Source organism: Erpetoichthys calabaricus, chromosome 3 (genome assembly GCF_900747795.2).
Source record: "Erpetoichthys calabaricus chromosome 3, fErpCal1.3, whole genome shotgun sequence".
In the NCBI taxonomy this organism is placed as follows: Eukaryota; Metazoa; Chordata; class Cladistia; order Polypteriformes; family Polypteridae; genus Erpetoichthys; species Erpetoichthys calabaricus.
The window spans coordinates 35111205-35126653 of NC_041396.2; the positions used below are offsets into that span (position 1 = coordinate 35111205).

At 45.4% G+C, this 15449-nt stretch overlaps 1 protein-coding gene across 1 annotated transcript in view; it reads right to left on the minus strand.

Annotated features, from left to right (window-relative positions):
* Positions 1-15449, minus strand: part of plxna2 (plexin A2) — a 378156-nt gene that overhangs the window by 148250 nt on the left and 214457 nt on the right. Inside the window, 1 exon segment of the mRNA XM_051924812.1 lies at positions 11639-11739. Within this exon segment, the coding sequence (XP_051780772.1) occupies positions 11639-11739 (101 nt within the window).

Here is a 15449-nt window from a genome sequence, read left to right on the forward strand (position 1 = left end):
TCGCCATTCCCACGCGCCCACAACAGAGTCCCAAACACAAACACAATTCTTTAACTTTCTTCTTCTCTTTTCTCCTCCACTCCCCCCCGGCAAGCTTTGTCTCCCTCCTCCCGACTCTGGCTCCCTGAAGTGGTGGCTGCTGGCTCCTTTTATAGCCCACCTGGAAGTGCTCCAGGTGTTTGATGACCTATATCTGGGAACACTTTCAGGTGTGGCAGAAGAGCTGCTTTCCAGGGCTCAGCAGATGTTGCAGCACCCCCTGGCGGCACCCATGGATCCCAACAGGGCAGCATTAAACTCCAACTCCCATGAAGCCCTGCGGGAGTCCTAAATACCACTGCAACCCAGGGGGGCTGGCATCTAGCGTTCCAGGAAAGGTACTGTCCTGACCAGGCTTGCTCCCCCGGTCTTCCCAGGCTATTCATAATGAAGGCAACGAGCTGTTATCTGATCAGCCTGCATCAAGGTAGGTGTGGGGGGGGAGTGCCCTGCAATGTAACCCCTTCAAACTGTCGCAAACAGAATTCTATGGAGGATAAAACCCAAACAGATCAATACTGCAGTTCTTCTTTTATTCATTTGTTTTGACTTACTTAACTGTACGTATTTCTGTATTGACGCCACTTAATTTAGTCATCGGCTCATTTGACAGCTGCCTTGTCTTTTAAAATGTCGCATCAAAAATAAATGAATGTAAAACTGTCTAATACTAAATAAATAATATTGCTTTGCAAATGAAGCGGCCCCATAGTCCTGGGTTCAAATCACAACGCTCACCCTTTGCCTGTTGTCACTTTTATTTGCATTGTATGAGTTCTCCTCTACTGTGACGCTGACTCTAATAAGCAATAAAGGAAGATTCTGGGAAAGAAAAAGGAAATCACAATGTTGTAACCATTTAGGGATTTGACAGTGATGGAAAGAGGAGAGGCCAACACATAAGAGGGAAGTCCCAAAAGTCCGCTCACATGGACTTTTCAATTTGTTCTGTATGAAAATCTTATTAAACTATTCACAAAAAACGTCACAAACGTTTCTGGACTGTAGGTCATTACAGAGACATGAAATCAAGGCAGTAGTGGACATGGAGTGTGTCCACGGGTGAGTTTCTCCAATGAGAACAAACAAGCTCTCATGCCCTACCAGACTGTCATCTGAAGCTGGAAGCTCATCTTAGTGACCAAGCACTGTCCAGAAGTGGTCTGCCCGGTTTTATGTGTCAACACAAAGAAATGTTTGGTTGAGGTTTTGCAAAATCCTAAGAGAGGTCACCCCAAGTGTAAGTTGAGCGACTGGCAGACGGTGTAGCATTGTGGTTAACGCTTTGGACGTGACATGATCAGCTCTTCATGGTCATTCCCCCTTTAAGGTTCCATGTGTTGGGAGCTTCACGGGTTGGGATCCACACCTGCCTCATTGCTTCAACACGAGTGGGACTTGACGGTTCTCAAGAGGGAAGTGATGCACACCAGGGAGGCTGGAATAAGACAGGGAGGTTTTGGTAAGTTATCCGTTATTTGTTTCTGAAAAGTTTTGGTACCCGTTCTGAGGTTCAAAAACTCATATCGATACCAAAGTCAAAATTTTAGTACCCATCCAACACAAGTCCATGGACTGTTCCGGTTTTGCACTCTAGGATTTATGAGACAGGCCCCGCGACCCTCCTCAGGATAGAGCAGGTTTAGACGTTGGATAGAAGGATAGAGTATTGTTAACTTTTGCATTTTCTTTCTTTACATGTCCAATTAGCCACTCCTGACAGTAAAATGGATCTCCAATACATTGAAGTGGCAGGAGAGCTGGGCACACAGATGGGAACTCGTCATCATGTCAGCTTAGTATGCAAGGGCAGATTCCACCAAAGACTGTAACTCACCATTGAGCACTTCCTTCAGAACTGTTATGTTTAAGAAATACAAACCACAGTCAGCCATAAACCCTTCATAACCAACAACTAACAGTAAAACTTCAGCCGATACCACTTTTACATCACTTAAATTGCCATCTGCCGTCTATAAAAGCCAACACAAGCTATTTGGACTACATAACATGCGATTACCCAACATATTATGTATTCTAATGACACATATAATTACATTCCATTATCCCTGTTATTTCTAAATATGAATGACTGGTACAAAAATAATTAATAAACAAAAATATTTCTTAGAGGCAATAAACAAAATGTAGGAATGCTCCAACTTTCCAATTAGTTATCTAGGCCTCCGTGCCTTCATTTTGTAACTTGCTATCTCAGCCGCTTGCTGCAGGTAACAAAGAGAAGTCAGGCAGTGTGGCCCCCTAGTGGTCAAAGTGCTGAATTACCAGAAGGCTGGTCCCATTGTGCTCATTGTGACTCACACTGATTGAATCACCTATCCTTCACCCAAAAAGGCTGTACATTCATGAGTTTGTTTAAATAAAAAAACGAAAAACGACCGAATTTGGGATTGAAGGAGACATTTAGTGCTGGTTTTTACAAACAGGGGAACTGTCTTGCAAGTCAATGCAGCTCCACTCAGAGTGTCTACTGCAGAGATGGTGCTGCGACTGAGAGAGCTTAACAGGATTAGGCTAATAGAAAGCTGAAGTGATTCCATTATTAATAGGCTTAAACTAATACAATGGCACACAAAGAGACAGAGCCAGGGAGAAAGAGAGGGGAGCTTTATTCGACTCAAAAGAGAAAATAAAACAACGCTTAAGGTCGTCATGTTACATGAAACACGTGTGGCTCTTTTAGGTGTTTCCTTTTGATACAAGAGTATATTAGATCACCGAGGGCCATGAAGAGTGGGGGGTCGTCCAGCACTACTGTTACTGTGCCTCCTGCCAAACTCCATAACAGACGTGAGGAGGTTCATTCAGGGTGACCCCGGGGGGTCAGGTCTAGAAGTTCTTGGGGTGACATCTATCATTTTTGAACCAGCTCATCCAGCTTTGGGCTGTGGGGTATCAGTGGCTATTCTGAAGACATTGTGCACACGATGGCTGTTAACCATAAGTGGGATGCCAGTCTACCACAATGCACAATCATCCTCACATTCACATCAGACCAAGTTGGAATTACCAACTACCCTAAACTGAAAACCAGAGCACTTGGGACACAAGTAGATCATCTTAACCCAACGCAGACAGTGCTCAAGAGATGGGATGAGAATCAGGACCTCTGGAGCTGTGAGGCAGTGTTAGCCATTGTGTCCCCATGCTGCCCTTTTTTAAACAGAAGAAAGTAAGAAGTGACCCAGGGAGTTGGTAGCTAAGTTAGTAAACCTGGGAGCTCCTGATGTCACATGTCCTTAATGTAAAATAAAAGGTGAGGTGGATCATTTAGGGTGACATGGGGAGCCAGTGGATGAGCAAATGTGGGGCCTCCTGGAGTCAAACAGCCTCCCTGTGGCGTGTTAAGAAAGCGGTAAGTGACCCAAGAGTCAGAAGCCAGGTGAGCAAACCTGGTGTCCCCTCTAAAGTTTAAGAAAGTGAGGAGTCTTCTGGAAACTGTCAATGGCCAGGCTTGCTGTTATTAAAGCTTCCTCTACACTAAAACAAAGTGAGACCCTTAAACAGAATGACTCAGGGTATCTGTGTCTGAGTTGGGACAGGAATCTTCTGGTGCACCACCGACTACTCTAAAGTATAAGAAATCGACTAGTGACCTGGGTGTTAGTGGTTAAATGAACAAATTTGGGGCTTCCTGGCGTCACAAGGTCCAAAGTTAATTATAAAATTGAGGTGAAGCATTTAGGTTGACATGGACAGGTAGTGGCTAAGCAAACGTGGGGCCTCCTCAAGTCAAACAGCCTCCTGTGACATAAAACAAAGTGGGTAGTGACCCAGGGGGCCAGTAACTACCTGAGCAAACCTGGGGCCTCCTGTAAAGTACAAGAAAGTGGGGAGTATGATGCAAAAGGACAGTGGCAAGACTTGTGGTGTCATTTATGCCTCTAAAATATAACTAAGTGAGGCACTCAAATGAAATGAATTGGGGAATCTGTGCTTGATTTTTGCACAGGAACCCATAGGTGCCACACTGATAAGGGCATTAGGGACTAAGTGAGCAAATCTGTGGCTTCCTGGGGTCTCAAAGCCTCCTCTGAAATAGAAGAAAGTGAAGAAATATGCCATGCAGAAGGATTTCCTGGTGTCACAGTCTTCTGTAAAACATAACATCAAGATGAGACTCGCAGGGTGAATGTGGCTAAGAGTGCTAATCTGGGGAATAATCCATAAAACATAAGAAAATGGAGACACTCACTTACAGTGGCCTGAGGAATCAATTACTGAGCTGGGACCCATCCTGTTACCCCACAATTCCCTCTAAAGCACAAAACTGGAAACTACTTGAAGAAGGGAGAACCTTCTTAGGATAAGGCGAGTTTAAAGGATGGATGGATGGAGTTTTATTAACTTTAATTGAGACCGATGCACCAAATCAAAGAGACAATAAAGGGGTCAGTCTCTCTGCTAGAACTGAATTAATGAAGCCCAAACAAATACAAAGGGTGACAAAGTCAGTGCATAGATGGATGAGTGGAGATGGTGGCCTCCTGGTGTGTCAAGTGCACAAAGGTGACATGATAACAGGGATATTTGGAGCTTCCTCAGACATTCCAGAAGTACAAGGATCTGAGATATCACCAATGGACTGAAACAGACTGCAGTCACTTAGTGTCACCCAGCCAGCCCCCTCTGTAATATCACAAAGAAAGGTGACACCTTGAGCTGGACTGGAACTTGTCAATGTCATATAGATGACTTTTGATTGTCACAAGGGGTCAGTGAGTCTACATCCAGATTGTCCCATCTCACAAATGACTGTTGAGTGTCACAAGGGAGATGAAGAAATGCAGAGGAAAGCACAAGAAGTTCAATTGTGTGTGGCACAGGGGGTCATTCCCCTGGCTGTAACTGGACCAAGGAAAGTCATGCAAAAGTCAGGCTGACAGTGGAAGTCACTGGCCGAGTGAATGGAGGTGGTGGGCTACGCTGAAACTGAAGGACTGGAGGAAAGTGGCTCAAAGGAACAAACAGGACCTTGGGGCAATAGTACGAGATGGCATTGGTAACAGAAGAAATCAAGGTGACTTGCAGGGTGACACAGAGAGAGTGATCAGGGTACCCTGGTGTCACAAAGTCTCTTCTATAACAATAAGACATGAGGCTCTCTCGGGGTGACAAGGGGAGTCAGTCACAGAGTGAGTGAAATTGTGGTCCCCTGATGTCACAAAGCCTTCTCTCAAGAACTCTAAGGTGATAAGAGTGTTACAGGGACTCATTGTCTAAGCCCTGACAATCATCTAGGGGTCTTTAAAACTTCTTTGGATTACTCAGCTATGGTGGCACCTGGGCTCAGTATATAAGTGTGCAGACATTATGTCCCCCTTTGTGTGGGTAGTTTGGTTTCCTTTTTAAACTGGGGCTGCAAGCTGAGCTTTGAGCTCAGTCAGGACCCCAAGTGGACGTGCATGTGCTTATTAATAAGCGCACCAGAGGATGGGGTTTCAGGCTCCATTAACCTGCCCACTTTGATGTTGTACTGTGGCAATGAGCTAGTAGGGGTATAATAATGGAGCCACACGGGGTCAGCCCTTAATCCCGCCGGGCGTTTATTTCCTGAGAGGAGGGAGACTTTCTTCAGCTGTGGTTCAAAGGCGCCGTTTTATAAAGAGGTGTTTCTCGACACTTTCTTCTATTTTTGGCACGGCACGGTTTCGCATTCGCTATTGTGTGTGCGATTTAGCGGATTATCCGAAGATCGCCGCAACTACAGAGGGAAGCATAGACTGCAGCGGCGAATCCTAACAGCGGAAACTGCGAAAAGCCTCAAAAGCGGGCCGACAGACGAGCTCCAATGATCCCTTTTCCACATAAATAACCGCAAGCGGCAATCTGTGTTCCTCAGGGACGCTCTTTATGCACAGAGCACGAAAAGCACCGCAGAGATAGTGACGCCTAAGCGCTGCTCTCGAAAACCAAACGGCTTCGAGTTAAAGCCATTAGGGACTGGGGCTGCTGGGCCTGTGATGTGCGCCTCTCTCGCCGTTACACTTTCAAAGTGCGGCCTGCTGCGAGACTCCTGGAAATTTAGGAGGCAGCTGGCTACAGGAGACAGAGGGGGGTATGGGTCAAAGAAAGAAAGAAAGAAAGAAAGAAAGAAAGAAAGAAAGAAAGAAAGAAAGGAGGGGTAGTGTTTAATCCTTCCTCCAAGTCAACAATGACAATATTTCATTTCATATAGCATGCTTCAAGGTAGGTAACCTTACAAGTCACTTTACAGTTACATCATTCATTTTTTAGGACAAACACCATCCCAAGTCACTCTATCACTGCATTGTTCATTTTATATAGCTTCTATCAGGACAAGCACCATCTCAAGTCACTTTAGGACTGAGGACTGATCATTTATGTTAGGTAGAATGCCTAGAGGGGGCTGGGTGGTCTCGTGGCCTCTGAACCCCTGCAGATTTTATTTTTTCTCCAGCCGTCTGGAGTTTTTTTTGTTTTTTTCTGTCCTCCCTGGCCATAGGACCTTACTTTTATTCTATGTTAATTAGTGTTCTCTTATTTTAATTCTTACTTTGTCTTTTTCTCTTTCTTCATCATGTAAAGCACTTTGAGCGACATTATTTGTATGAAAATGTGCTATATAAATAAATGTTGTTTACAACTACATTGTTCAGATTAGGTAGCACTTTTCAGGCCAAGTCATTTTAAAATTACACTGTAACACTTTACAGTAATACACAATTGGATGGTAAGACCACCTGTAGTCTTTTTTGGGAACGTAAGTATTATACCTGTTTATGACTTTCTTTTCCCGCCTCAGGTCTCCCTCTTCTCTGTGTGGCTTGGAGTTCCCCGGACAGTCCACAGAGCCCTAAGCAGTTATTTAGCTCCTTTATGGCAAGAAGTGGCCCTGGTCAGTGATTGGGATTGACATTACATCCTGCTGTATTCCAGTCCAGCCCCCTGCCCAGTAAGTCACAAAACAAGATAGAGTCCCCCTCGGTATAGGAGTGACACATTGGTTAAATCCTTGTTTTAAAGCAATGCCTTGTCCTCTTCTCTTTTGATGTTTACACGCAAACTCAGGGCAGTTAACCCACTTACCCCATGGCTGCCTGTTATGGTTCAGCCAGGGTTATTCATGCTCACTTAAGTTTATTTCTCATGTGTTTTTGCTGTTTTCTAAGTTTCTGTTATTTGTCAAGTCTGTCTTTGGTTTGCCTTTATGTAAAACCATGTTTTTATTTATTCATGTTTTGTGTTGTTATATTCTTTGCATTCATTCCTTGTGTTGTGTGTGTGGAACCCCAAGTGCCGTGGGTTGTAACAGGTTGGTTCACAGGGGCGAGAGGAGAGGTTCACGGACTGAGTCCTGATTATAATGAAGAGAGGAAACAGGGAAAGGTCTTTGGATCGAGTGAAATGGAGAGTGCATTGGGACTGGGCTTTTGAGTGACACAGTAAATGAAGACGTGGAACTCGTCTTATACTGAGGAAAGTGATGATAGTAGATGAGCTGCCAGTGTCCTTAAGGAATGGGGCATGAGACTAATCACAGCATTTGGGATGAAGTGCTGGGCTATTTGGACTTCCAATTCAGTAGCTCAAATGGAGGGGTAGTGCAGATTACATTTATGGTCTCATTTTAACTTACAGAGGGATATCCATCTGAGCTTTTTCCTATACACTTTGTGTGTGAGGTGACACTTTTATCGACTGGACCCAATGAGTGCACAAACTGGCATTTTTGGACTTTTTAAAGCAAATATTGTAAATAAAATGTACTATTATTATTATTATTATTATTATTAATAACTAGCTATGCAAGCCCATGCTGTAAAAAGCCCAGGCTCCTAGAAACCGTGGATTCTGGCACTTCAATCAATCAGTCGCATCGGTTGTGAATTAGTGTTTAAGGTTCTCTTTTCTCCAGGTTTCGCTTTGCAGATGTGCTTGCCTCCATTGTCTACCAGTGGCTAAGTGAATTTCTCTATTCTCAGCGGTTTCTCTTTGGCGACAGAGTCGCTATCTTTGAGAGTCATGCTGTAGTCTTGCACTTCTGGGCCGGACAGACAAACAGACACACACTTACAAACATAGACGTTTACATCTCTCTATATATAAAATCCAACTTCTCTCTGTCTATATGTCTGTCCGCTTTTCATGAGAGAACTACTTAACAGATTTAAATCTGCTTTTTTTCTAGAATTTGCTTGAACATTCCAGTTGATTTTGCGACTTCTCTCATCGCGCTAAGTACTATAGTTCACTTGCAGGAGTGATACAGTGCATCTGGAAAGTATTCACAGCGCATCACTTATTCCCACATTTTGTTATGTAACAGCCTAATTCCAAAATGGATTAAATTAATTTTTTTCCTCAGAATTCTACACACAACACCCCATAATGACAACGTGAAAATAGTTTACTTGAGCTTTTTGCAAATTTATTAAAAATAAAAAAATTGAGAAAGCACATGTACATAAGTATTCACAGCCTTTGCCATGAAGCTCAAAATTGAGCTCAGGTGCATCCTGTTTCCCCTGATCATCTTTGAGACGTTTCTGCAGCTTAATTGGAGTCCACCTCTGGTAAATTCAGTTGATTGGACAGGATTTGGAAAGGCACACACCTGTCTATATAAGGTCCAACAGTTGACAGTTCATGTCAGAGCACAAACCAAGCATGAAGTCAAAGGAATTGTCTGTAGACCTCCGAGACAGGATTGTCTCGAGGCACAAATTTGGGGAAGGTTACAGAAAAATTTCTACTGCTTTCAAGGTCCCAATGAGCACAGTGGCCTCCATCATCCGTAAGTGGAAGAAGTTTGAAACCACCAGGACTCTTCCTAGAGCTGGCCGGCCATCTAAACTGAGCGATCGGGGGAGAAGGGCCTTAGTCAGGGAGGTGACCAAGAACTCGATGGTCACTCTGTCAGAGCTCCAGAGGTCCTCTGTGGAGAGAGGAGAACCTTCCAGAAGGACAACCATCTCTGCAGCAATCCACCAATCAGGCTTGTATGGTAGAGTGGCCAGATGGAAGCCACTCCTTAGTAAAAGGCACATGGCAGCCCACCTGGAGTTTGCCAAAAGGCACCTGAAGGACTCTCAGACCATGAGAAAGAAAATTCTGTGGTCTGATGAGACAAAGACTGAACTCTTTGGTGTGAATGCCAGGCGTCACGTTTGGAGGAAACCTGGCACCGCTCATCACCAGGCCAATACCATCCCTACAGTGAAGCATGGTGGTGGCAGCATCATGCTGTGGGGATGTTTTTCAGCGGCAGGGACTGGGAGGCTAGTCAGGATAAAGGGAAAGATGACTGCAGCAATGAACAGAGACATCCTGGATGAAAACCTGCTCCAGAGCGTTCTTGACCTCAGACTGGGGCGACGGTTCATCTTTCAGCAGGACAACGACCCTAAGCACACAGCCAAGATATCAAAGGAGTGGCTTCAGGACAACTCTGTGAATGTCGTTGAGTGGCACCGCCAGAGCCCAGACTTGAATCCGATTGAACATCTCTGGAGCGATCTTAAAATGGCTGTGCACCGACGCTTCCCATCCAACCTGATGGAGCTTGAGAGGTGCTGCAAAGAGGAATGGGAGAAACTGGCCAAGGATAGGTGTGCCAAGCTTGTGGCATCATATTCAAAAAGACTTGAGGCTGTAATTGCTGCCAAAGGTGCATCGACAAAGTATTGAGCAAAGGCTGTGAAGACTTATGTACGTGTGATTTCTCAGTTTTTTTATTTTTAATAAATTTGCAAAAACCTCAAGTAAACTTTTTTCACATTGTCATTATGGGGTGTTGTGTGTAGAATTCTGAGGGAAAAAAATGAATTTACTCCATTTTGGAATAAGGCTGTAACATAACAAAATGGAGAAACAGTGATGCGCTGTGAATACTTTCAGGATGCACTGTATATTCGTGCTAATCCGAGACAGAGGCTGTGGGCCGAGGGGGAGAGGGAAACGTGACGTCAGGAGTGGGGAGCCGGGCAGGGCCCTCCTCACTGTCCTGTTTCACTTCTACGCGGGTGGAGCCACAAGGGACGGCTAGACTAAGATAAAATAAGATGGGCATTTCAAATTAACATAACAGATTTAGATCCGTTTTTTTTTCTAGAATTTGCTTGAACATTCCAGTTGATTTTGTGACTTCTCTTATCATGCTAAGAATCACAGTTCGCTTGCAGGAGCGATATATTCACGCTAATCTGAGACAGAGGCTGTGGGCCGAGAGGAAGATGAAGAGTGATGTCAGGAGTGGGGAGTTGGTCTACCTCTGTGTTTTGGAGCGTAACTTGCCTTTGCTTAGCTAGCAGCACCTTTTTGTTGATTGATTTTTAAAGTTTTAAAGTCCTGTTTCACTACTACACAGGCGGAGCCGTGAGGGACGGCTACTATAAGATAAAGATCCTTTTTTTTTCACCATAATGGACAGTGTTTGGAGTGTCTGTGTTTTTCACTGTGGCCTCGGCCATGAACTGCAAGGGCTAGAAATGTGCTACAGCAGAGGGCAGGGGGCACCCTGGGGACCACAGTGATGTCAATGCTGCAGGAGCACCCTCAGCCTTTATATTTCAGCCAGATGGAGTACAGTAAGTTCCTCAGTGGTTCATTGGTTGTTAAAGAGTGCACGTTCTGTGTTATCTTTTTTGGTTTCTGTCTTTGGATTACAATTCTTAGATTACGGTTTTGGACTTCTTAACTTTAGGTTGAAATTTGGGCAAACTGTTTTGCGTCATTTTTTACCTTTTCACTATTCTTGTTCTTCTTTTGTTAAATTCAGATTAATTCCTGCATTTACAAAGATTTTTTTATTAGGACTCATATCTCGGGCCAGTGGTTTAACAGTTCCCCTCTCTTTGTGTAATTTAGGACATTATTGATAGTTTTTAAAACTTTAAATGTCAGTTCCCTATTTTGGGTCTGTGGAGGTCAAACCCTGCCTGTTGGGTTTGGGATCAGGCTCCTTGGGGTGAGGCCAACCTCTACGCACGCTAGTGAAGATCCTGGCCTAATTTATTGGTCTTAGCTGGAGACCTTCCACCTTTTTCACTGTATTTGTGCCACCACTTCACAACACTATTCTTGATAGCCACTTAATCTGTCTCACCTTCATATCTCTGCCCACACATTTATAGTGGGTGAACCTTATGCCTCCCCTTATATTAAGACTGTGTAATATGGAGGGTACTCATACAAGTTCTAGTGCTGCCTCCAAATCACACTGCACCCTTGCATAGTAATGTAATACAAGCCTTCTCTGTCTACCTAACATACACAAGCAATTCCAATTTGATATTTTGGTGGTAAGGCAGAAAATCACAAATACATTTCAAATAAAGGAGAGGCTCGGCAGTAAGGGCTCTTACTTAATTATTGCCCTGTAGTTACACACATTCAGTGCCATGTAAATCCACAACAATACCACTCCCCCTACTGGCTCTCAAGTGCCATAACAATAATCATGATTTGCTCCATCTGTCTTTTTGTGCATCTGTTCAGGAATGGTTTAAGGTTACAACAAATGGTGTGAATTACATCATCTTTTGTGTAAACAAGGCCATATCAAATAAATACCCTTACAGTTTGCCCACCCCACATAGATCAGCCACACACTTACATGTTATGAAGCACACACCAGCCACAGTGGGGGTCCCCAGAGGTCAAACATTCCCTGCAGGTGGTGTACTGGTCACAGGACTCAATTGGGACTTGAGATACCTGAAACAGAAGACAAGAGTATGTTATTAAAATACGTTCTGGGAGCTCCTGCTAGTAAAAACAAATAGGAGGAAGCTGCAACTGCTAGGGGGCAGCACTCACCACTCCCTGGGGGTCAAGAATAACCACTGGGGCCAACACAACCATTATGAGCAACACAAAATCAGGAGAATAGTGGCTACCAGGGGCAGGGGTAACCACCACTAAAAAAGCAGCCATAAGGTACAACTAAGTAATAACTAGAAAGAATACAAGACTGTCACAGGGAGTAACAACAATCAGTTAAGACAATAGTGACCATCAAAGGCCAGAGTAACTGATAAGGGAGCAGGACCACAGGTGGCAATGGGAAAAGTAAGGACAGCAGAATGACTGGCAGCAAAAAAACCTTGTGGTGGCCGGGGGCTATGAGGAACGTCACAGACGGCAATGGCCATCATCGAGGACGACAATAGCCACTAGTTAGGTCAGCAGCAAACAATATGGACAGAAGACACCAGTAATGACAACAATACCCACTAGGAGCAGCAGCCACCAATAAGAACAATAACAATGACCACTAGGGGGCAGCAGCCAAACCAGTAAGGACAAAAACAACCACTAGGTATAGCAGCCAAACCATTAGGATAACAGCAACAACTAGGGGCAACAGCAGGGAGTAAGGACAACATTTATCATTGGAGACAACCAGTAAGGACAACAGCAACTACTTGGGATAGCAGCCAAACCATCAGGATAACAGCAACCACTAGGGGGCGGCAGCAGCAGCCAACAAGGGCAACATTTATCATTGGAGGCAACCAGTAAGGACAACAGCAACTACTAGGGACAGTAGCCACCACTGAGCATAACAGCAACCAGAAATAAGGACAACAACAATGACCACTAGGGGGCAGCAGCCAAACCAGTAAGGACAAAAACAACCACTAGGGATAGCAGCCAAACCATCAGGATAACAGCAACCACTAGGGGGTGGCAGCAGCAGCCAACAAGGGAAACATTTATCATTGGAGGCAACCAGTAAGGATAACAGTAACTACTAGGGGCAGCAGCCACCAGTAAGAACAACAATAATCACTAGGGGCAGTAGCCACCACTGAGCATAAAAGCAACCACTACGGGGCAGCAGCCACCAATAAGGAAACAGCAGCCATTATGGGAAGCAGTGGCCACTAGGGACAACAGAAACTACCAGAGGCAGTAGCCATCACTGAGGACAACAGCACCCAATAGGAGAAAGCAACAACCAGTAAGGACACCAGCAACCAATGGGGTGGGGGACAGAGGGAACAGCCACAAGTAAAGAGAACAATAACCACTAGGGGCTGCTTTCATCACTGAAGGTAACTGCAAATCTAGGGTCAAAATCCAAAAATAAAGACTACAGCACCCACTAAGAGCTGACACAAACAGTAAGGAAAACAGCAATCAATAAAGACAAAAGCAACCATTAGGGATGGCAGCCACTGGTAAAAGTGCAGCAGCCTTCACTGATGACAACAGCAACCACTAGAGGCACCAGTGAGCAGTAAGAACAACAGCAAACAGCCATCACTGAACAGAACAGCAACCACAAGGGGCAGCAGGCACCAGTATGGATAACAGCAACCTCTAGGGGGCAGTAACCAGTCATAGTACGGTAGTATCAGTTGTGGTAGTTTGTGGTAGTTGTTAAGGGCAATGACCACCACTAGGGGGAGCAGCCACCATTAGTTACCTTGCCACACAGAAGATGAGCAATATGCAGAGGCTGTAGCAGCAACTATTAGCAATAAAAACATCTGATGTCCTGAGGGCAGAGGGCTATGATGAAGCATATTAGAGCAAAAGCAACCATTGGGTTCAACATTTTATGGATCAAAATAACCTGGGACCGGATAACCAGGTAAGGCTCTGCTCTCAGCACTGTGTGGCCCCCGAGGAAATTGCTTAATCAGCCTGTATTTTAGCTGCCCAAAAAAATAACAAACATGCAAACAATTCTAAGTAATTGATCTTGTATGTGTCCTTGTATAGGGGAAGAAAGAAAGAAAGAAAGAAAGAAAGAAAGAAAGAAAGAAAGAAAGAAAGAAAGAAAGAAAGAAAGAAAACTTGGCAGGTCAATGGAGGCTGAAGTCTGAGTGACAAGTGCATGTGGAAGAGAACTGGAACAGCTGGCCGTCTCGTCTGTCCGGCCCCAACAGCTGGGCTGTGCCGTGTCAATGGTGGCCTTTCACTAGTAATTAGTGTGCCGTGCTGCTTTAAGTGGAACTGAGCAGTTGTGCTAAGCTGGACTAGAGAAAGTCTGCCTTAGGGAGCCCCTCTGCTGTCCTGTCTTGGTGACCTATACTGGGGAGGGGGGCTCTGCTCACAATGCTGAATGTGATAAATAATGAGCAGGGGGGAGTTAAAGGGCAAGTGGAGGCAGACTGACAGAATGCATTTCCCATTTGTGTTCTGGCATTCCTACACCTGTTGTAGTGTCCCCCTAGTGGGGCCGTGCATTTTAGGAGAAAGACAGACAAAAAGACAGGTAGATATGGGGAAGGACAGATGGACAGACACAGAGATAAGGAGAAGGGGGGATAGACGAACAAAAGAAGGGGTAAATAAGGAGAAAGAGAGAGACAGCTATGGAGAAGGAAGGACAGACGGACAACAGGAGAGGCAGATATGGGGACCGTCATACAGACAGCTAAGGAGAAGAAGGACAGACAAACAAATGTCAAGACAGCCATTGAGACTGGGAAAGTCAGAAAGACAAGGAGAAGGAGGGACAGACAAGCAAAAGAGCAGGGGGAGAAGGAGCAAGAGGGCGAGACAAACAGACAAGAAGATGGCTGGTCAGACATGGTGAGAGGGAGGCAGACAGATGAGTGGACAGATGCAGTCATCACCTTTTAACAGTTATTTGATTTTAGATTTGTTTCTCATTTCGCTGCCTGCCACTGCTTCTTCTCATTCCGCGTCACATGTCTTGCATGTCTTAGGCCTCTGTGAGTTTTTAACACTTTTACTCCATTTAAACCTGCGGCGCGGTTCCCAGCGACACCCAGAGTCTGAGACAGACAGACAGACAGACAGACACCCAGCTCACCCCCGTCTGGAGGTCTCATTCACATCACAGCTGCTGTGGGGGCTCCTCCACATCCTGACGCTCAGCAGGGACCCAGAGCTTAAAGTGTGGTGGGTGTCACACAGGGTGACAGCAGCTGCTTGGTCCTTCAAACCGCCGCAGAACCAATGGAGTCCTTCAGCACTGGGTCGTCAGATCGGGGCACAAGTGTTTGCATCCACGCGTCCAACTCAGCACAGCAAACGAGCAAAGAGGCAAACACCTGCCGGGCAGGATTCGTTCGTTTATTCAGGCGCACGAGTAGACAAATGGCGGAAAAGCGTGAAAGACGCGACGTGGTCCAGAGGCGGCCTGCTGGGAGAAGACGCGCTCTTCCATCACAGAGGCGGGCGGGCGGGCGGGCAGGCAGCGGAAGCGCCGAAGCAAAAGGCGCGTCCTTCAGTGGCGGGCGGCAGGCGGTGACGGAGAGCACGCGGCTCCAGCTGTCAGGTGACTCGCGGAGGGCTTCACGCGATGTTAACTGAAACCACAAGTTGAACTCCGAGCAGCGGCGGCAGCGGCGGCGGCTAGGGAACGCTTTCTCAAGGTTAATTAAAAGGCTTTCTTTGTCTAATGCATCCAATGATTTCCAATGAAGGCAATTAAGGATGAATGA